Source organism: Musca domestica, unplaced genomic scaffold (genome assembly GCF_030504385.1).
Source record: "Musca domestica strain aabys unplaced genomic scaffold, Musca_domestica.polishedcontigs.V.1.1 10, whole genome shotgun sequence".
Lineage (NCBI taxonomy): Eukaryota > Metazoa > Arthropoda > Insecta > Diptera > Muscidae > Musca > Musca domestica.
The window spans coordinates 5,645,633-5,668,493 of record NW_026712115.1 but is presented as its reverse complement, the minus strand read 5'-3'; the positions used below and the strand labels follow the sequence as shown (position 1 = coordinate 5,668,493).

The following is a 22,861-nucleotide window of genomic DNA, read 5'->3' as shown; positions in this document are numbered from 1 at the left end:
AAAAGCATGACTCGTCCATAGTGCATATCCATTCTCACACTCGTAAGAATGCCGCACGACGGATATATACCTTATTTCATCTAGCCAAGTTTTCCTCTTTTTTATCAATTTCAACATGCTTGGAGCTTAAAAATTTATAAAAGGCCAGACCAGATCTTCACAATCTAGAGAGGAAAATAACCGAAACATTGTTTCCAATCAAAATGCTTGTGAATGGGAGCCAATATTTTTCATATGCTTAATATTTAAAAGCCTTATAATTGTATAAATAACTCAACTGTTTTATTCAATGTCATATTTTATAAATAGTTACAAAATCAACATATAAAGCATACAAAAAATGGCAGTTTCACTTAATGTGCACTTGAGTAACATGAATTTGAAATTCGCCAAAGTGTATAATAATAAGAATAATAGTTGAGCAATATAATATCAAATCCTTCGTGCTGCCAAAACTCATTTCCGCATGCCCACATATTTTGTCCAAATTCCCTTGGCATCAAAGTATGGCTTGTTGCGCGAACATACAATGGCGTCTTTGAAAATGGAAGCATATATCTCTGGTATGGCCGGGTTTTTGTAGAGATTATAAAGGAACTCATAAATCTTAAGGACATAAAGAAGATTATGTTTTAGTGCGTCTTTTGGTATGTTCCAATATTTTTAAATTACTTACTTTCGCCTCTTGATCTTTCCAAAAAATATGATCACATAAGAACTGCATACTCTCAGGGAAAATTTGAAACCGTTCGTTGCGTTGTGTGGCTACTACATCTAAATTGCCCAATAGCACTGCACAGCCGGACAACACATCCACGGATAATATAAAAATATCTAATAAATACAATACCTTTTCCAATTTCTCCTTATTCGATGATTCGGCCAGGAGAGCTTGAATTTGTATAAACATTTCCATTATCCAATTGCACGATTGTTCATCGCTATTAAAGGCATACAGAACCGAAGTTAAATGCCTAAAGAAAAACAATTGGTCTTCTTTTCGTGTGGCATAAGCATCAATGATGGGATTAAGCCATTTCAAAGGATTGCTTATATTTCCATTGTACAATACCAAATACGAACGAATTATTGTAGCCTTTTTCAACTTGCCTATGGGAGTTTCCCACCAATTCGAGGGTAAAGTGAGGCCATCGATGGCATTATTGGGCAAAACAGCCACAGCTTCAGTATATCGCTGAAATAGTTTCGAGTCGACATCCATGGAATCCATATAACGTTCAACAATCAGTGTGAAAATGTCCAATACTTCAGGAATTTCACATTTTCCCATGAAAATATATTTTACACTGTCCATAAATTTCTCAAATAAACATCCTTCATTAAAGCCAGCCAGCTGCGATTCTTTAAAACAATAGACTGCAACCTTTTCGGCAAAGTTTTTCAATATCGTCAAGCTAACACCATTGGAAATTTCGGGCAGCAAAGAAAACAATAGCAACAAATCTTCTTCGAAACAATTTGGCTCGAAATCCATGAGGAAGTTTTCCAATAAACGCTTAGCGGTACCCGAATGTAGCAGTTGATTTTTCGCTATGAGAATACAATATTTCCTGGTATCGAAGGACAGGTGAAAGAATGAATGAAGGAAACTCCAATCAACCGGTGGTATGGGTTTCGGAAACTTTTTCGATATAGCTCTCAAGGCATTGGTAACGGCTATCGGTTCGGCAACATGATCTCCATAACGTGATTGGTTAACCAAATAACTGATAATGGCACGCAAAGGACTCTTTGGATATAATCCCTGAAGTTTACGAGGTTCTGGTTTGCCATCAGGCAGGCGATAGAGACCTCCACGGAATTCATTAATTTCCCCATAAATATAATGAGCAATTAAATCTGCAGCAGCGGCCCCACACTCTGGTCGTATTTTTTGCAACAATTGTACCCATACTTCCCCGGGTATCATTTCTTGTTCAAGATCAACAACTTCACGACCATTCGGACCCTTATATTCTCGTGCAACATGCAAATCTTGCCTAAATTGTGGTGGTATATGCTTCAGTGTCAGCAGTGTACCAATTTCATAGTGTTTTAGTGCTTCCAATGCTTCACGTATCATTTCCGGATCGGTATCAGAACGACTTATGGTTAACCATAACTGATCGAGAGCCTCGTCGACCAATTGTTCAAACTCAAGTGTTGGTGTCTGCAGCAATGGAACGTGTGCAAAGAATTTATACAGCGATTTAAGGGCCCGAGGTCGCTTCTCATGTCGAAATTTACTACTCAATGCACGCCAGGTTGATGTTATATTAACGGTATTGCTGTCACACAGAGCCACGATGGCGTCCAGAGCAAGGGAGGTAGGTAAATCACCAGCATCGTCGGTGCAGGTATTGAGAATATCAGAGAGGTGGGAAACCAAATCGGAGCCGTGTTGCGTGGGTCTGTTAAAGAAAGAAGCAGAAAGATACATTACTCTGGGACCACAAAATAAAATTTTAACCCCTTACAAAATGATTTAAATTAAAATATATTGGACTAACAAAATCGGACCCATTGCCTAATTAGGACTGGGATATAAGGTTCCTTAACGTTTTTGAGAACAGTAACCAGGAAAACTTAAATTACAATTTTGGTATTTATATACTATGGTATTAAATGGAGCAGAATTATTGGGGTCCAACGAGGAAAATCAACCTAAAACTTTAACCTAGGTTTGGTTGAGGTTTTAGGTTGGTTTTCTGACAAATATCTATTTATTTCAAAGAAAATATAGTCGATAGACACCGAGAAAGCTGAGCTACTGAACTCAACACACAAGATTGGACAAGTATTAATTTAACAAGAATATCTGCGTTTAGGCACGACAAAACTGAAGAACAACAAAGCAACAATGACAGAGATATTGTTGACTGATTGATTATACCTTTTTAATTAATTTTGAATGAAATCTCAACTTAGAAAAAAATTTTTTTTGAAAAACCGAAATCATATGTTATTTTGAGAAGAGGCTTTGATTACTGCTTATCGGATCTCTTACACCTCTCTATTGTGACAGTATCACAAAATTGACCAAAAAGTCTTCGAGTTGACTCGACTTGTAATAGATTTCCCAAAGTAACCAATTGTATGAATTTTCTTTGGTTAGAGTTTTATATAACTTACTTTTCATAGCATATTTCACGTATTGTATACGTCTTTGCAACATCAAATTCCCATTTATTACTTTTAACATCTTTGGATGGCAGTGACAGTAATTTAACCAGGAACGGATAGGTACGGGATTCCACACGCCAAAGTTTTAAATATAGATCCATGCTGAATGTCGGATTGTAACTACACAAATTTCGAATGGTATTCAAAATCATGGGTATATTGTCCTTAAATAAAAGAAAAACCACGATTATTAATCACTCACATCAAATAAGTTTTGATTCCCTTACCTTGGATATTGCGAAATTTGGTAGCCCTCTTAAAAGTTCCATCTGCAATTCAGGATTGTGTTCGCCGGCCAACTTGAAAATATAAGTCATTAGGAAATCATATGCGATGTCGGCATTTACTTTTATTATTTCCAAAATAACTTCGTAGATTTTAAACCAACAATCCACCGATGGCTCACGGGACAAGAATAAGGCACGCAGGAATAGATGTAGCCGCTGGCAAAATGTTGTATTCGCCTTAACATTGAGGGTATCCACAAATGTGTAGACATCTTTGTCTTCTGAATCATCGTACGATTCCACTAGTTTGGCCAAATCAAATGCCATTGCTATATCCGGATGAAAATACCGTATGGTTGCTGATTCAAAGGTTTTGGTTTGAATGGGTGTTGTTGCCGCATTTCCCTTAATGACATCCAAGATTTTACGTACAATTTGATGGGCTATGGCCAGACCATCTGCAGGTATAAATGCAGTCTGAGACATCCACTGGATGATACCATCTAGACACATGTTCAGAATGTATTGATGCCCACAGTTTTCCTGAACCACAATGAACGAGATAATACGCAGCAGATCTGGCAAATAGCTGGGCGATAACAAGTGCAAGCTTTCCGAGAGCAGGACTAACATAACATTATAATGACTCTGTGAGTGTTCTCGTGTCGAGTGCAGAACCCTTAGAATACAATGCAAACTGGGTCGTGGATCTATGCCAAATTTTACCAAATGATTTACTACCAAAATTTGAAAGACCGACAATTCAATGGATTGTTTGAAATCTTTCTGACTCAAGAAATGCTCAATGGCTTCTATGAGCAGGGTGGATGTGAACAGGCAATTTTGAGAGGTTGTAATTTTGCTCCATGACAAGACTTCTTGCATTAGGGTCTTTGCCTCCTGATTGTGTTTACTTAAAGTCAAGAGACCGGTCCATATGGTTTTGGAATCGGACAAGGTCTGTGGATTACACAGAATGTATAAATAGACAGGGCGCAAATACTCTATACTAAATTCTTTGATTCTAAAAATAAATTTAACAATTGTTTTATTTTTAGAGAAAAATGACCCATAAACACACTTACTGTTTGTCGTGATGATTACAAATACCATTAATTTTGTTCGCTACGTCATTCATGTTAACCCCTGGATTTTGTAGCAGAGTAATCATGGGATGTTGTTGCGTTTTAAGGCCAAATTGTGATTGGAATTTCTCGTTTTCCTTTAGCGTGGCAGCCTTTCGTTTCAAATTCAGCAGAAGGAGACTGACAATACCTTCGGTAATGGTGGTGTATTGAATGTGACTGTAAGTAGAAACAATAACGACATTAATTAAAAGCCACATCAAATGTACGTAGGTGTAGATGGATATTAATGGTGTTGAAGTGTTATTTCTTTCTTCTAACCTTCACTCAAAAAGGTAACAACTTCCTTAGAAAAAGAACCAAATTCTGTTTGGTCATTTCCACACACTATCCACCACCAAGAACCTTTGTTTATTGAACTTGTGGAAAAACCGAAAACAGAAAAGTGGAGGAAGTATTGTTCAACAAACTTCAAGTCACGAATTTATAATCGAGCAAAACTTAGCTAGCCTAGATTTGACTTCGCATGTGAAAATATCTTTCCATTTACACATAAATCTTAGTGAAATGTTCATTTCATGTTTAAATTAAATTGCAAATTTACTTCTTAACATGCAAAATAATAAATTGAGTTTATAAAAAAGTGATAAATTTAAATAAAAATATGTAGGGCAGAATGTAATCCGATGAACTCACATGCTTTTTGGTTATATTAATTTCGTTTGATTTTAGGCCACTAGTTCAAGTCAATGTTATCGACCTGAGTTTCTACATTTTTTGTGAGATTAAGAGCATCATAAGTTTGTCATTCCATACGCCCCTAATGCTATGCCCAATTTCTGTCAGAATACATACAAAATCAGATGCAACATGTTTTCTTCATTTATAAAAAATGTATGATATACAGGGTGAGATAAAAAAGTTGTTTAAATTTATCGAATGAAATCAAAAAATGTTTTTCTACAAATTTTAGAATAAGTTTAGATTTGTTCGGTGACCAACCATTGGCATGAATAATGGCCTTCAAATGACCAATGAAACCGTCACACGCTGCCCGAATGTTGCTCTGCGGTTTTTTGGCCCATTTCCAGCGAACCACTTGCTTGAAGCGATCGTCACTTTGGTATTTTTTAGTGCCAACCTTGCTTTCCAAAATACTCCAGACACAAGTCCAACATATTGGTATCCAGAGATTTTGGTGGTCATTGTGCGCTGGAAATGAAGCGAGAAACCTCATTTTGTAACCATTCATTTTTCAATATTAGCCGAATGAAATATTGCGATATGTTTAGCACACGAGCCATTTTTTTGTGACTGTGACGCGGTTTTCGATCAAGTCGCCTCTTATTCACATTTAAACCAAAATGCTTTCGTACGCTTGTAAACAATATAATGAGCTGTCACTGGAAAAAATTTTAACAGCTGTCGGACTAGTGGCTTAGTAATGACAGCAGTCTGAAGATGGTTGCCGTTTTTTCATCTTACCCTGTATACAGACCTGGTATAGAAGTTGAGTCCGATAGTATCAGCTAAGCAGTTGTCACAACGAAATAATACGATTATGATGACGTACGAGAAGAACCATTGTGTCCTTATTAAAATAGTTAACAGGAGACGTTCTGACATTTTTGAATACATCTCCACCACACTTGTATATGCAGACCATGCTGGATCTACATGGCCCCTAAGTTCTTGGATTAATAAGATCTCCGCGGCCCATGTTGTAAAAATTTATATTTTCATATATATCACTTTGAAAAAGGCGACAAGCTCGATAAGATAGATTAAAATGACATCCATGATAGTACAATCATCCACAATCTCCAGATTTAAAATTTCCGCTACCTTCGCAGGCTGTAAGTGGTAGTGGATATGGTAGGTTTAGCTGGGCAATTAAAGACATGCAGCGTATTGTGCGGTCCTAAGTCACACGCCGGGCAGACGGCATAAATTCCTGACCAATACGAATTGAGGCGTCCTGAACGCCAAAATTAGCCTGATTTGTGTAGGCAGCCGACGTTCAATCATAAAGACCGACCTACCGTGTTATAAAAGGTCAACAATGTCAGTTTGTCCGCACCCAAGTGCCACCGGCTAGTGCTTTGAGGAACTTGTTCCTACTTTTCAATTTACCGAAGATAGCTGTGGCTTGCGTGGTCGGTAGTGACCCTTAGGATCTTAGGATAGTTGGAGGTCGGAACTAAACTTCTCTCGACCAGCACATTCAAATGAGGAACTGCCGAAGTAATGGGGATTAACATGTCTATATATCACTCAACAGCTGTGAGTTGCTTCATTTTCATTAAGAAACAAGTAAGGAAAGGCTATAGTCGAGCGAGGCCGACCATGTGATACCCTACAACACTACACTTTGTTAGAAGCCCCTTAATGTGCAAATCCATCTTCGATGATCCTAATTCTCTTCTCAGGAAAAATACATTGTCGATTGATTTCAATTGTGTGATCAGGGAAATTGTTCTGTTTTTGGTTCATTTGGCCCCTAAATATTTCGTGACAATCTCCAAATGCAAGAGGCCCCTCCGTATCTCCAAATTTAGACTCGTCTATATGACTTGCTTGTCTACAAAATTTGGCTATATTCGTCAGCGAAATCAGCATTAAGGAAAGTTTGCCTATTGTGTATTTTGGATTTCGCTTCAAAGTTATTTTCAGCGTTTCGGTAGAAGGGAAATATTGGTATTTTTTCAAACAAAAGTAGTGGTCCATTCTACTCGCTGTCCCAAACTCTAACTTCATGCGTGATTTCGTATCCTTAAGTTTATATTTGTGACCTTTATAATGGCTGCGAAAACAGAAAAATTTAATTTTTAGTTATTGGTCCATTTCAACCTCTAAATATATTGCCCTTCTGAGCCTAACCCTACCCTTATGAAAATTTTCGTGAGAATGGGACGATAATTACAATATCTATATAATAACACTAACCTGTGTTGTAAGGTGTAAAAATATTACAAAATATACAAGTCAAATTGAAAAAATCGCATGCGATAAAATATATGAAAAACTAAAAAAATTGTCACAAAATACTACAAAATCTATATTAACATCATTATTGACATATTTTTATGCATTTTTTTTTTAAATTTTATACTTTTATGCCAAGAGGACATTCTGAATTGACAAAATTTGTCAGAATCGGTCTAGCTATTCTTGAGATATAAGCATTCTAGCTAAGGGATGTTAAGTAGAATGCTTATATCTCCTTAGTATATATACATTGTATATATTTCGCTATATATATTCTATATTTTTATTATCGGCATCTACGTAACGGTCAGAATTGACCTGTTCGGTTATTTGTGATTTCGCCGGAATTAAAAATATTCGCGGTTTAATGAAAATTTTGACTTTTATTTAACACAAATATTATGGTCTATTTCACCCACTAAAAATTACCCGATGACCATCAAAATTGGAGGGCTTCTGCCCAGTCCTAAGCTCTAGTCCCATGCTAACTTAACTTGATCTATAATTGCGACCTGTAGAGTTTTTGGTCCATTTTAACCCCTAAATATCATGCGATCATTAAAGAAATAGGGTTCTATTCTGACGTAAACCCCACCTCCATTTTCAATTTCCTGAGGATCATAATTGCGACCTGTAGAGTGATTACAAATTAACATGGACAGACGGACGGACGGACGGACGGACATACATAGCTAGATCGACTCAGATCGGCGAGCTAGGAAGATCCATATATACTTTCCTATGTGGGAAACCAATATTTCGAGGTGTTACATAATTTTTGGCCCAATCAAACTTATAATACCCCCAATACATAGATACATATACAATTACAAATTAACATGACATACATACATAGCTAGATCGACTCTGCTCGGCGAGACAGGAAGATCTATATATACTTTCCTATGTGGGAAACCAATATTTCGAGGTGTTACATAATCTTTGGCACAATCAAACTTATAATACCCCCAACACATAGTGTTGTAGGGTATAAAGAGACCCGAATGACACAACTCGTGGTGAAAATTAAAATTTCTATGACGAAACAATCTACTGTTGTTAAGTGGTAATCTAAACATCTTAATCATCACTACTTCTCAGTTTCACATTTGACTGCAAACCCCCATATTCCATATACGATTTACGAGTCTACATCAGAAGCATGATGCAACATAAGCACTTTCTCTGTAGTCTTGCAACCGGATTAAGCTGGCGCAATTGCTGAAATGTACCCACTGTGGGGAATGAGGTCGCTGGCGATGTATCTCCAACATTTCCCTTGGCAATAAGAATAGAGAGGAGGTCCAATTTTAAATGAGCTATCTATTATAGTATGTCTTCGAGGAATTCAGGTATACCTTTTACTGGAGTTCTTTAAAGTAATCTTGTCTTTTGAGACCTGTTTTTGCCAGAAGTAAAGTCAAAGGAAAACCCCTTTCCTTGAAAGTTTTTTTTTTAATTTTATTTTACAAGGTTTATATAAGGTCGGCCAGGGGGACCATCTGATAACCAAGTTTTCTGTCAAAATATATTTTGAATTCGCCCTTTCACGCCAGCTGGTATCAATTTGATATGTAAAAAAATTGTTGTAATTTGAATTCGCCATACGGAAACATTACCAAAATTCACACTCAAAACAGTAACAATAAATAAACTTAGAATACCCCCAGCCAAATTAATACATCGGCTATATACCTTTTGATAGGTCAAAATGTGCCTCATCGAAATAATGGTTTTGGACTCTAGATTTTTTGGATGAAATCCATGTTAGACATTTGGAGTCGATTGGGCGATGTCCGTCCGACCGTCTATTTGTGTTTTCATTATTTAAGGCCACAATTTAAGACATAGAAGTTTCAGAGCTTTCACGTGGTAATTGCTTTAAAACGGAAAGCGTAATTTTGAAAATTCGCCTGAAATAATTTAGCGCAAATGATTCTGCATATTTTTAAAGGCGAACGTATCATTTCTATATAATCTAATTTGAGATAGAAACAAATAGTGTAATATTCTGCAGTTTTATGATGCCAATGTTAAAATCGTTTATTTGACTAATCTTATATTAAAGACATATGGACGATCAGTGATTTTATATATCTTAACTTCCTCCGATTTGAATTCTTAAAGACATTAAATAAACAATTCGATTCATTTGAAAAACAAAAATTTTGAGAAGCTAATGATTACTCTCTTGAAATAGTTCTTTAAAATTCAACAATGTCGGACTCGGAAATATTCTTTAGAATCTACGATTTAACGCCGGAAGAATGTTTTTAAAACTCATGATTTGGGGCTCGTACATTTTCTTTAAATCCCTGAAACTATTTCAAAATCCACAATTTGAGAACTGGAAATATTTAAAAATCCAGGATTTGATGATGTGAAGAACTCTAGATTCTTTCAAATTTCACGAGTTGGGTCTTGAAAAAATCCGCTATCTGGGGCGAAACTTTTATAAATTTCTACAATCACATCGCCCAAAAAGTTCATACAAATCCACCATATAGTGAGTGCATTTTTGTTGGATTGATGATTTCTTGCCTTATTTTGAGTTCTCCGTATTCGTTTTGAATTTGTTCCAACTGATTTTATCATTCCACGCGGTATTCACCCCAATATTTATATACCATTTGCTTTTATCTAGTTCTCTTATATCAAGGATCGGCATAAACTGTACGAGTCTCAGCAACAAAAGATTTCCCTGCAAAATTTTCCAAATTTTTCAAAATTAAATGTTCTGATTGGTGCAGAACAATTTGCCTCAAATTTTATATGTCAAGTAAATTCGCCTAGCTTACAATTTTGACATATCAAGTTCGAACAAAAGTTACTTTGTTGTAATTTTCGCCTATGTTGCTACCTGGTATTTCTACCATGGTTAATGTCAAGAACATTTAGAAGTAATTTAAAGATTTTGAAAGGAAATCTAAATAAATAACATCTGAAAAGGAAAATTGTGCGGCTTTTACTTAAAAACAAGAATTTGAAAAATATGCCGAAGGAGAGTGGTTCCTGGAAGGGATACTTTTTTCGGTCCCAAAGAAAGAAGTTTCGCGGGCAGAATGGAGTAAAGTTTGCCAGGTAGAGTTTAAACCAACGTCTTCTGTATGCTCTCAACACATCAACATTGGTCATGTGGTGATATCTGGTAAGAGATTTATACTTTTGCCTATAGCTTTACCACAAATGGAACTCTACACTCCTTCCGATACTTAAACCACAAAAGATCAAATTTCAAAGAAACGATTTTTCTAACACAACAAAATCGGATCATCAAACTCTGTACATCCCAATAAAAGTATCAGTGCTTAGTCAGGTGCGAAAATGGACGATGTCGCCCTTCACTATAAAGAGCCTCCACCACATAGGGGCACAATTTTCAATATTTATCTCTCATAGCAAATACAAATCAACAATTTTGTGAATATGGAATGTATCATCCAGCTCCTTTTGGCTCTTTCCCACACAAAAGTTCAACTTTCTAACAAGGCCTACATAAGCTCGGCCAAGAAGACTACTTTTGACAATAAACGTGGTAGTTTTTGCACTATTTTGATTTGACCCTCTTTGAGTTTTTAAATCACAATATGTCTTTTGACGGCAGATGGGCTTATAGGCCGACCCATGGTAGAAATACCAGGTAGCAACATAGGCGAAAATTACAACAAAGCAACTTTTCTGAAAACTTGATATGTCAAAATTTTATGCAAGGCGAATTTAATTGACAAATATAATTCGGGGGAAAATTGTTTTGCACCAATCAGAACATTTTATTTTGAGACATTGAATAATTTTGTTTTGGTTCATTGAAATTAAAAAAAATCAAATTTTGCAAGAACATTTTGTTTCGTTGTGATATAGATTTTGAAGAAAAATGCCGGATAGGGTCTCAAATTACGGCATTTTTAGGATATCTGTGGTTCTTAAATAACAGATTTTTAAAACATGTTTGCGGATCAATTCGTGTTTTTTTTTTATAACGTCTCCAGTGTATAATCGTGAAGCTGTTATGATTTACTTTAGCCCTCAACATTATCAATAAATGTCCATTCGAAATATTATAAGGGTTCTTTCTTTTTAAAATTGGTTTGCAATTTCAATTTTTAAGGATAGAGAAGAAATCTTTTTAATGCTGAATATTAGGAAATATACAAAAACTATATTTGTACTAACTACCTCTAGATATGGATAAAGGGAATTGCTTGGAGATTTTTATGTGTGTGACTCGTGACGACACTCATGAACGCATTTATACAAATATTAACTTAAGGAAGGTATTGGACTAAGCTTGTCCACCAATATACGTTCTTTTACAAACCATACAATACCTCAAAATTTACTATTCCAAAATTTTCAATGTTAATAATTATTTGCATTCTTTTTTCTCTTTGTGTATATGAAAGGCGAATTCGAATTACAACAATTTGTTTGACATATCAAGTTGCCTACAGCTGGCCTGATAGGGCTACCCTGTAATTCTACCATGTAAGGGGCGAAACAAGTTTTTTTCGCCTAGAAAAAAGCAAAGATTTGACATAAAACTCAATAGAAAAATATGTATTTTTTACGAATTCGCTTCCTCGCCGAATTTATATAGGTCTTGGGCTTTTATTTAAATTAAAAAATACATAGAATTCGTATTTTTCTTTCGGGTTCACTTTCGAATTGTCCTGCAGAAACAGGCCCTTAATTTTAATCAGAAGGTTCCCAATAATATTCCACTTTGAATTTTGCTTTGATTCTAAACTTATTAACTATCATTTATTCTTAAGAACTGGATACAATAATCTAACTTAGCTCTCAATGATATCATATTCGATTTTATTTTGCATAATACTTGTTGTTTCTTAGAGTACATGACATCGGCGATTATCACGTTTATATGCCTGAACTAAGAATTTCAGGAAGTCTTGCAGTTTTTAGAAAATCTTATATACATAGAAATACAATCAGCCCCCAATTGTATACAATTTTGATACGAAATGACAACACTTCTGTTTCGGTCAGCAACTGCAACTTCAATGTATTTTTTACTACTTTGGCTTGGGCGCAACAATACGTCTCACAATATGTATCCTACCAACAAAGAAAATAGCAATTAGCCCGTCTATTTGTAAAAAATGTAAGTGAGAAACGTTATGACCTGTTCATCATAAGTGTAACATGTTTATTACGGATTATGATCACATATGGTAATTTTTCATTACACCTCATGAAACAGCTGAGAACAGAACAAAAAAACACAGTAAATGTTAGAAACAAAAAACCGCACAATTGCATATTAAATGCTACCAGTGGAAGAGAACAATCATGATAAAAGCCACTTTACTGCCAAGGCAATTTCCTTTTCCTCTTGAATAAGTAGTTCCCAGTTGGAGTATATCTACATCAACGCTTAATATGCGTTTATTCTTTATTACAGTCCTATGTAGCCAAGTCATATAGCAGGCCACTGAAAGGCACTTAATATTATGCAATTAGTTTTGATTTCTAGTTTTTCTGTTTTTTCTTTCAGTCTGAATATTAGACGCCCAGCTAAATTGCAAATTGCCATATGAATTCCATTAAAGTTTATATTCAAGGACAATTGTGAGTGAATTTTTTTGTTTCTTGCACATTGATTGTGATTCAGTAACCGCAAGATGTCCTTGAAATTCTATAAAATAACAACAACAAAGTCAAGTTCAATGTTAAGCAAAGAACTTTGCTCGCGAAAAAAACTTAAATGAAAAGCTAAACTTTTTATAAGACGATGAAAAATATAATTCAAATGTACATCCACCACAGGGTACACGTACTGGGAAAGAAATTTGAAAAAGCGCACAAAAAAAAAACAAGAAAACAAAAACGCAGTTCAGATGGAATGTGCTCCAAACCCTTGACAGTGGTAAATTATATTTCATGTCGTAATGACCATTAATTATGAATTGCAAAATTTTCGGTGTATTACAAAGTTGCCCTCAATCGGTGCCATATCCACCACCATCTGCAAAATGGTGGTTTCTGCCGACACCCACAATAAAAAGCAATAATTTTTATGGTATGCCATAAATATTTGATAAATTACTAACAATTTACAAAACGTTACGGCATACGCCTTGTAATAAAATCTTGATTGCGTCGTATTGTAATTTGCCCAGTTTGCAATTTGACAGTTTATTAACTGCCATGAAGGACATGCAAAACACAACTAAGTTTTTGTCAACAAATTAAAAATTTAATATTGCAAAAAAGTTGTAGGAGTATTATGAGATCGATTGTAATACCTCGAAATATTGGTCCCTCACATTGGATGTTATATATGGTTCTTCTTTTCTCGCCGAGCTGAGTCAATCTAGCCATGTGTGTGTCCATGTTAAATTGTAATCACGGTACAGGTCGCAATTATGGTCTATTGACCAGAATAGACCTCTATTGTTGTGGGAAATTATCGCAAAATGTTTAGGGGTTCAAATTACCAAGAAATTAAGACTTTCCAGTCGACCCGAAATTTAGCATGAAGTTAGGGTTTAGGACACGGCAGAAGTCTAGCATTAAGAACGACCTTTGGATTATATTTAGCGGATAAAATGGACCACAAGAAATTAAGACTTTCCAGTCGACACGAAATTTAGCATGAAGTGAGGGCTTGGGACAGGGCAGAAGTCTAGCATTAAGAACGACCATTGGATTATATTTAGCGGATAAAATGGACCACAACTTTTGTGTGAAATTGTTTTGAATAGCTATCAGCACAACAGAAAGCGTAAATAAAGTGTAAAAGACCCTGCTCCAAAATCAAAGGTTTGAAAAGATGCCGGGCTGTATGGCAGTATTTAAAAAAATCTACTAAAATGGTTTTGGATCTCTAAAGTTTTATAGGGTATCACATTTTTCTTTTTTCTTACAGTCCATCCATAGAAAAATGTGTATAAAATATAAGTCCCTTCCTCTTTGTTAATCTATAAAACTTACATAACTGAACTCATATTTTGAAAGATTGTGAAGGGATACTTTAACGAACGACGGTGCAGGCGTATAAATTGGCATTGGAGATTTCAAATGCCCTTCCAAACCAACCCTACTGAATTCTCGAACTTGTAGTGTTAACCAGATGAACAGAAACGAATAACACATATATTGTTGTTAGGGCAACAACAAAGAACATTGGATTGCAACTCCTCGAAATACTCATGCCAGACCCAACAAATTATATATATTCTTGATCAGCGTAAAATTCTAAGTCGATTTAGCGATTTCCGTCTGTCTGTCTGTCCATCTGTCTTTTGTAATCACGCTATCTTTCAAACAAATTGAGATAGAAGGCTAAAAATTGCACATGGTTATTTTTCCAGTAGGCAGGATAAGTTCGTAAATGGGCAATGTAGGTCCAAGTTTTCGTATAGCCCCCATATAACGGTACCTCCCAATATTCGGTATTTTGATGATTTTAGTGTCATTATTCACCGGAGTAGTTTCAAATTACGACTTTAGAGTTCGTAACGGGAACTACAGTCTGTCACAGAAATTTGTCTATGCAGATCCAGGTCTTCGTATAGACCCCATACATCAGTACCTCGCTATATTCGGTATTTTGACGATCTTAGGTACAATACTCACCGAATTGTTCGCCGTTATTTCAAGTTTCGAATTTGAATATGGTAATGACTTATGACAAACGATGCCTACGTAGGTCCACGTCGTAAAGACCCCAATATAAAGGCTATATTCGGTATTTTTAAAATTTGAAGAGAATTTTTTAAGGATTTTATTTTTTTTTTTTTTTTGAAAATTTCCAAATTTGTTCCAAATAGTGGAGGGTACTCAAAGTTCGGATCAGCCGAAATTACTGCTTTTTAACTTGTTTTGCTTTGGAATCAGCATATCCCTGAATTCTTGCAGACCAGACCGTGCTTTTATTATTAGTCAAAACGTAATCCATTTGAAGCGATGTAATTGGGAAAAAAATGAAGTCTTCAATGAAGTCTTCAAAGACAATGTAGACTTTTTGCAAATTTAAAATTTATGTGGATTGATCTACGGCTGATAAGAAGGTGAGAGTGCCTATATTATATCTGCGATAGGGAATAGGAAACTTACAAACCAAACGTTCGACAGTACCTAATTCCTGCTCATTTCTACAAAATCTACAGTAGTATTTTCACTGTCATTTTGTTTTGAAGTCAGAAATCTTATAACACCATTATATAGCGATAGTAGAGTCAGTTCTACTTCAGGATAAGCTCGGCCAGATCTCCCTGCATGTAGACTTCGTGTGCCATGCCTTCTCAAAGCAGTTTTTTGGTTTTGTTCAAATAAGAGGTCAGCTCGGGTAACTGAGATCCACCTTCAGCTTTTTCATTTCCCATTACGTTTTAGTACCCAGGTATAGTTAAACATATCCATGTATAATATAAAGGGCTTCTATGTGGATTATCGTATTCGAATCCCGCACTAGGGCCTTTCTACATCTTAGAGCCGTCTTTATAAGTTCTAGTTCATCTATAGAGATGCTGATCAGTACAGTTCCTACCCTGTTTTTTTCTTTCTTCGATATAAATTAAGTTTGCATGTTTGAAGGTGCCGATCTCACAAACAAATAGTTATGCATATATAACCCAACCCATTACTTCCTAACTGATCTGTCGCAAAACACATTTAAAATCTTACTAAAATCTGATATGCAGTACCAAAGCATTCAACTAAATTATTTTATTTCCTTTGTCATAATTAATATAAAAAAGAAGAGGTATAGACATATTTTTCTTATTACATTTAATAACGTGCTTTTTGTTGATGCACTTAATAACTAATAATGCATGGTAGCAAATATGTGTTACCATAACAAAAACACTACTCAAGTGTTATTTAATGATACGAAAATCAAATCAAAAGAAAAATGTTGATGTCAAGGATAAACCTCAGCATAAATTATATCAAATTTCCTATTACCACTCACTATCCGCTAAGTCTTTGCCACCCTTGATTTGTTTTGTTTGAACAATGTAATTGTTGTTGGTTTGAAGTTTTATTCAAGCAACTCTAGAAGATTAACAGTTCCATTGCTAATGACTACGTTCCTCTGATTTGTTTTTTATAATTTGTTCGTCTTGTGTTGTTGACATTGTTCTCTTATACATTTCATTTTAAGCGTTTTTCGCCGTGATTTTTTTTGTTTTGTGTTATTTTTCATGTCTACGAAAACAACACGAAGTTCTTCCTACTTGGGCCATGTTTTATGGCTAGAGTTTCCGTTTCCAACTACTTGGCATACCTTGACCAACAATGGTCGTTGGCTTTTCTTATATTAATTGTTTAAGTGTGAATGTGTGTGTGTGCCGCGCCGTGACTGAGTACAGTTCGTATAGGACATAAGACGCTAACTTTAAGCACCCATACACATAAGTAGGTCGTTAAGTACAATGGTTGAAATTAGATTTGCAATATATTTCAAATCATAGAGGAGGAATTGGGCGCCAGTACCAACATGGCAAGACTTATTTCAATCGCTTGCTATATGCTTAAGCGTTCATGCTGAAATAAATATCCATGCGTAGTAGCAATATTTTTTGGTAAATAATTTGTAAATTGGTATCCCAAGGAAAAATTGATGTACCCAGCAAACATTATGTATGGCAAGCATTTGATGCGTCCGCACAAGTCATACAAAAAATGTAAAAGTAATATGTCCGTCCGTCTGTCCATGTTAATTTGTAATCACGCTACAGGTCGTAATTATGGACCTGGAAAATTTTCCTGATTTCGCAGTTGCTCTACAGGTCGCAATTATAGACCAATCGACACGGAAGTTAACATTGGGCTAGATCTTAGGGCTGGGCAAAAGCCTTCGAACTCTAATGGTCATCGAGTAATATTTAGTGGGTGAAAGAGACCATATCATTTGTGCTAAATAGAAGTCAAATTCTCCATTAAACCGCAAGATCACAAATAGACGAAGAGGTCAATTCTTACTTAGATGCCGATAGTAAATATATCGCGAATGCTTCTATCTCAAGAATCGCTGGACCGATTTTGATTTTGTCAATTCAGAATGCCTTCTTGGCATAAAAGAATAAAATGTAAAAAATCGCATGAAAAGGTGCCAATAATGATACATAGATTCTGTAGTATTTTGTGATATTTTCATATTTTTTATTGTATGCGATTTTTTCAATCTGACTTATAATATTGAAGTGTACATTATACACATATTGCAATGTATTATATACATATTGTAATTACTGTCTGATCCTCACGAACATTTCCATATGGGTAGGGCTTAGATCAGAAGTGCTAGGCCTATTGTATTTAAAGATGTCCGCAATATATTTTGGGGTTAAAATGGAACAACAACTAAAAATGATTCTGCAGCCACTATAAAGGTCACAAATAGAAAGGCAATCAAATATCGCAGGAAGTTTGAATTTAAGACAACGGGTAGAATGGACCACTAATTTTGTGTAAAAAATACCAACATTTCCATTTTACCGAAACCCTTAACTTAACTTACAGGCAAAATCCAAAATACACAAAAGGCGAACTTCTGGCTTTTTCATGTTGATTTGGTTGACGAATATAGCCAAATACCGCAGACAAGCAAAACATATAGATGAGTCTAAATTTGGAGATACAGGGGAACCTCTTGCATTTGAAGATGATAGCAAAAAAATTAGATTCAAATGAAGAAGAAGAATCTGTAAAATAGACCACAACAACTAACAACACGGCGGAGTGCGTAAATATTGGGAAAATACCCCTGGTCAAAAAGCTAAGGGTAATATCTGGGCAATACTCTACGACATAATTTCAAAATGGATTTTGACATAAAGGGGCTTCTAACATATTGTAGTGTTGTAGGTTATCACATGGTCGGCCCCGCCCGAATATAGCCTTTGCTTACTTGATTTAATATGGCATACAAAATTAAAATAATAATTTGCCATATCAGCATCTCTTCATTAGACAATGTGGAAATTTGCACTCATCTGTATATGATTCGTTCATATATTCGCTATATCAAAAATGGTCCTTTGTGGATAAATACTAAATATGTTAAATTATTTGTTTTAATGGAGAAGCGTACATGTGCCGGAGTTTATTGAATGGACTAGAAAAATTGACTTAACACAAAGAAATGTACTGTGGAACATCTCCGATAATGAACGAGTCATTTAATTTTCACAGCATTTTCCTTTGTTTTCCCATTCACATCACTGTTACTAAAACTTACATGTTTATTACAAACTAAAACATTTTCTCCCAACTCAATCGTTTTAACCTTTGTTCTACATTCTAATAATTCTATAATTCTGTGCAAGAACGCGATCATAATAAACTAAAATGTTTATCTGTGAGCCCTCTTCTGAATATACCTCGGCTTCTAGAATTGCTTACAAATTTATCCCTAAGAAAAATTTAAAAAAAAGTAGGAGTCTATAGTATCTTTATAAAAAAAATCAGCGAAAATTCAGAGTATATATTATCGTTTAAAGACCAAACCAGCAACAACAGCAGATGAAGAGCATGTTTAAAGAATTTAAAACAAATTAGACTTTAATAAAAAACACAAAGTAGCCCTACCGCCTAATAATTGGCATTTTAAAGATAACTTAGGTATACAATAGGAGAAATTAAAACTTTTTTATTATTTTTTTAATTAAAAATAATTTCGAAATTTAAATAGAACATTAAGTAGTTATAAAATACACCAAATACTCACCTAGAATTTGGCAACATGGACAACAACATGGGCAAAACATTGTTGGCCTCCAAGACACCGTCCTCCACCAACCGCACAAATGTCTGACAGCTCATTAAACCCAGTTGGACGTTTTCTGCTTTGCATTGTGATTTCAAAAATTCAATTTCTTTAATATTATGTTCTGCAATCTTCTTTTCGCGGCTTTCCACAATTTTACGAAATATTTTTTCCAAACATGCAGATATTTTCACCACCGATGTGGTCGGTGTTATCGATTTAAACTCTTCCATGGCAAGTTAAATGCCCTAAAATAAATGCACTGATAACAATAAATTTAAGAATAATCAATAATCAAACGGACGTGCCTTTTTTAATTGAAAATTTCGACGGTGGTTTTATTTATTACAAATTTAAAATCCAATCATTACATGCGAGTATTCGTTGAATGGTTCGATTTTCTGTTTTAATTTCATGGATCAGAAAAATTAATATTTGTTTTGCTTGCTTTTATTTCTGTCGAGCACATTCACTTCCTGCTACATATACCTTTACAGTTCAGTACTACCGTGACCACTTCTACGTTGTTTCCATTCAAAAGCCTGCACTTGCAATGGCTAGTGCCATGTAAATTCCAATGTTGGTTACCACTTGCAGAAGAAGTTTGTTTGCCACAATACAGCGCAGGTCACAATTCCACTTATTTAACAAAGATTGGAGATTGGTAGTAAATGCTCTGCAGATGGTTTTAAATGCAACAGATTGTTAGGATAAATGAAACAAACAACGTACACTAGACCTGCCGTGACTACTTTTACGTTGTTCTCATTTAAACGCTTGTAGTTGTAATACCTTGTGTCATGTAAATGCCAGTGTTGGCTACCACTCGCAAATAAAGTTTGTTTCTAACAATATACTGCGCAGGTTGCAAATTCACTTCTCTAAGAATGATTGGAGTTAGTTAGAAATAACTTCGCACATGTGGTGTAAAATGCAACAGATCGTCATGATATCATACCATTACGTCCAGTCCTGCCGTGACAACGTTCGGTTGTTCATATTGGAAGGTTTGCACTACTTGTAACTGAATTTCTCGCCGCTAACAAAATAAAATGCATATCATATAGTATGGAGGATACATTAATATGTCTTGGTTTTGTAACTCCTGAAAATAATCATTAAACACCCAGTAATTGTATATCTGTCCGTCTGTCTGTACTTCTTTCTGTCTGTTTTTTGTCTGTCCATATTGGGTTTTAGTATCTTATTTTTTGGATTTACATTATCTTTATGCCCTCATGTAATGGTATATCTTGCTATTTTAATGATTTTTGCACATTTTTCGAATGGGAATGGACGGAATTCGGTTTGGAATGTTCGTAATAGGTACCAATGCCACTTTAAAAAACGTGAACCAACATATTCTTCGTATATCCCCATGGCCCCATCACGATATTCGATATTCTAATGACTTTAGTCCTGATTTTCCAAAGAATTGTCGCAAGTTTATTGCTTGAAGATCTCGGTAGGTTCGTTTAAGTTTTTATTTGGCCCAATCCTTCAGAATAGCCAACACTACCGGTACTTCCCCTTAGTCGATATTATGATTATCGTCACGACCTTTTTGTACGAAATTGCCTTCAAATTGGTAGTCTTCAAGTTCTAATAATATCTAACCTTCTGGAATGGCCTATAAGAATCTTTGGAACGTTCAGATAAGGTTCCACAACCGGCTCCTGTTGCTCTTATAATACTCAAATACAAAAACGTTCCAAACGAAACAAATTATAATAACAAAACACAATGGCCGATGAAAAATAAAAGGAAACGACAGGCGGAGCAATACGGAATTTCTGTTGTTTACGAACAAGACATGAGTAAAACGCAATGAACTGAATGATTCACTAAAATGAGCCGCAGAGTTAGCAGCCGATGACTTACAGTGCAGGTAAAATGGTAGAAGAATATAGGTAGATGCATCGACACAGCTGCTGGGACAATGAACTGTCAAACCAATTTTAAAATTGAAAATGATGAATGAAAAATTATTTAAATTTGTAAAAATTGTTCAAAAACACAAATTATAATAACCTCCGAATGACGTTGTATAATAAAAATATATGAGAATCTATATATATAAAAATCAATTGTTGTTTGTTGGTAACGGAATCAGTTGAAAACGGCTAGACCGATTTGCATAATTTTTTGTACAAACGTTCGTTATACCCCGAGTTAGGTTTTTAAAGAAAAAAATATTGACCGCGCCTCCTTTTACGCCCACTATTACGATTTATCTAAAATCTTTATATTTGCCAAAAGTGAAGATATCGGTTTGAGAATTATTACATGAGATGCTGTTGGCTTTCCATCCAACCCTATGTACCTATTTAGGGGCTGAGGAACGCGCCTACTTTTAAATCTATTTCTCTATATGTAAAATAAAGTTGTGTTAGTTACTACTCTTATAACATAAAGACCGCCGGTCTGATTTTAACGATTTAGACAAATTCGGAATTGCCTCTTGGTAGAAAAGAATAAAACCCAAAAAAAATCGCGTAAAAATGTGAAATTTTAACATTTTCATTTTGACTTTTAAAATGTACAATAGTAATGTTTTATATTGCATATTTTTTTCCATTTTGACTAACTATTTTCGAATGTACATTTGTAGTGTTTTTTCCTTTTTTGAGTTCTAATATGATGTGTAGGTTTTTTTGGGTAATATAAAGCCACAACGGGTAAAACTATTATTTATAGACTTTATGTATTTATTCGTAATACCCAATAAATACATAAAATCTATAAATAACGCTTTATATGAATATTCTAGAATCGGGGAAAATCGACAATTTTTCAATGGAATCGAATTTCAAAATACCGACAAACTTAATAATCACCTTTAAAAATTTGCCGCAAAAAATCAGCGAACCAGTTAAAGATTCTTTCTCTTTTTTCTATATTGAAGTGTACATTTTTTTATTGGCTTGAATTCTGAAGGAATAATATTAAAAAGAAATGAGGGCGCAATACGATGTTAAATGCTTTCTACTCCAGGACCTATATCGTGCTTCAGCTGGAAGATGCGAACACATTTAAACAAACAAAAATGACCGAAGAAGCGTTATGGGGTTAATTTCAAAAAGTGGACCTGCTTCTTTCATATGACAATAAATTGTCAAATGAGAACACAAAATGCAAAATACATTGGGACTGCAATCAGTCAAATACCGACTATAAAGAACGCAAAATAGAAAGTCTACCTAAACATTCAAGATACCTTTAATCGCTTTGGCAGGTCATGATATGGATCATATCCCCTGATAACGGAACAACCCGATTTCAAGTATATTCTACATTTTAACCATATTTTTCGTACTAATTTTAGCTTATGTTGATAATTCAAGAAGAAACCATCTTTGCAAAAAAAATATCACGTTTTGGTATCACCATTTAAGGTGTTGGCCACTTTTTTCATTTTTTGGCCCTTATTTGACATATTTGTTTCTAAGAGGGAAGAAAACCTCTTCTTATCAAATTTTTGTTTTTCGGAAAAGTGCACATCTTAGTCTTGAGGCTACCTGGGGTAAAAAAACCTGGGGTAGAAAATCTTCTTACAGATAATTATCCTCATAGGAATTTATTTAAGCATAGTCCCCACATTAGTATACCCCCAAGTCCACTTTCCCAACCAATGTGTGGTC

General features: G+C 35.0%; 1 protein-coding gene across 5 annotated transcripts; it reads right to left on the bottom strand.

The window, feature by feature from the left end:
- Positions 1 to 260: 260 nt before the first annotated feature.
- LOC101899629 (focadhesin) lies at positions 261 to 21,030 on the bottom strand. 5 transcript variants are annotated; one of them, XM_059125764.1, is made up of 9 exons: positions 20,838 to 21,030; positions 20,179 to 20,259; positions 19,529 to 20,101; positions 19,182 to 19,468; positions 4,496 to 4,714; positions 3,411 to 4,434; positions 3,133 to 3,347; positions 677 to 2,411; positions 261 to 606 (listed from the first exon to the last, which is right to left on the bottom strand). In XM_059125764.1, the coding sequence occupies exons 4-9, from the start codon at positions 19,451 to 19,453 to the stop codon at positions 457 to 459; spliced, it is 3,615 nt and encodes a 1,204-aa protein (XP_058981747.1). In that variant the 5' UTR covers positions 19,454 to 19,468; positions 19,529 to 20,101; positions 20,179 to 20,259; positions 20,838 to 21,030; the 3' UTR covers positions 261 to 456. The 5 variants fall into 5 exon arrangements, with proteins under 5 accessions (XP_058981747.1, XP_011291800.1, XP_005181860.1 ...); XM_011293498.3 differs by lacking the exon at positions 20,179 to 20,259 and having other exon boundaries at positions 19,529 to 19,896; XM_005181803.4 differs by lacking the exon at positions 20,179 to 20,259 and having other exon boundaries at positions 19,529 to 19,859.
- Between the last annotated feature and the right edge of the window lie 1,831 nt (positions 21,031 to 22,861).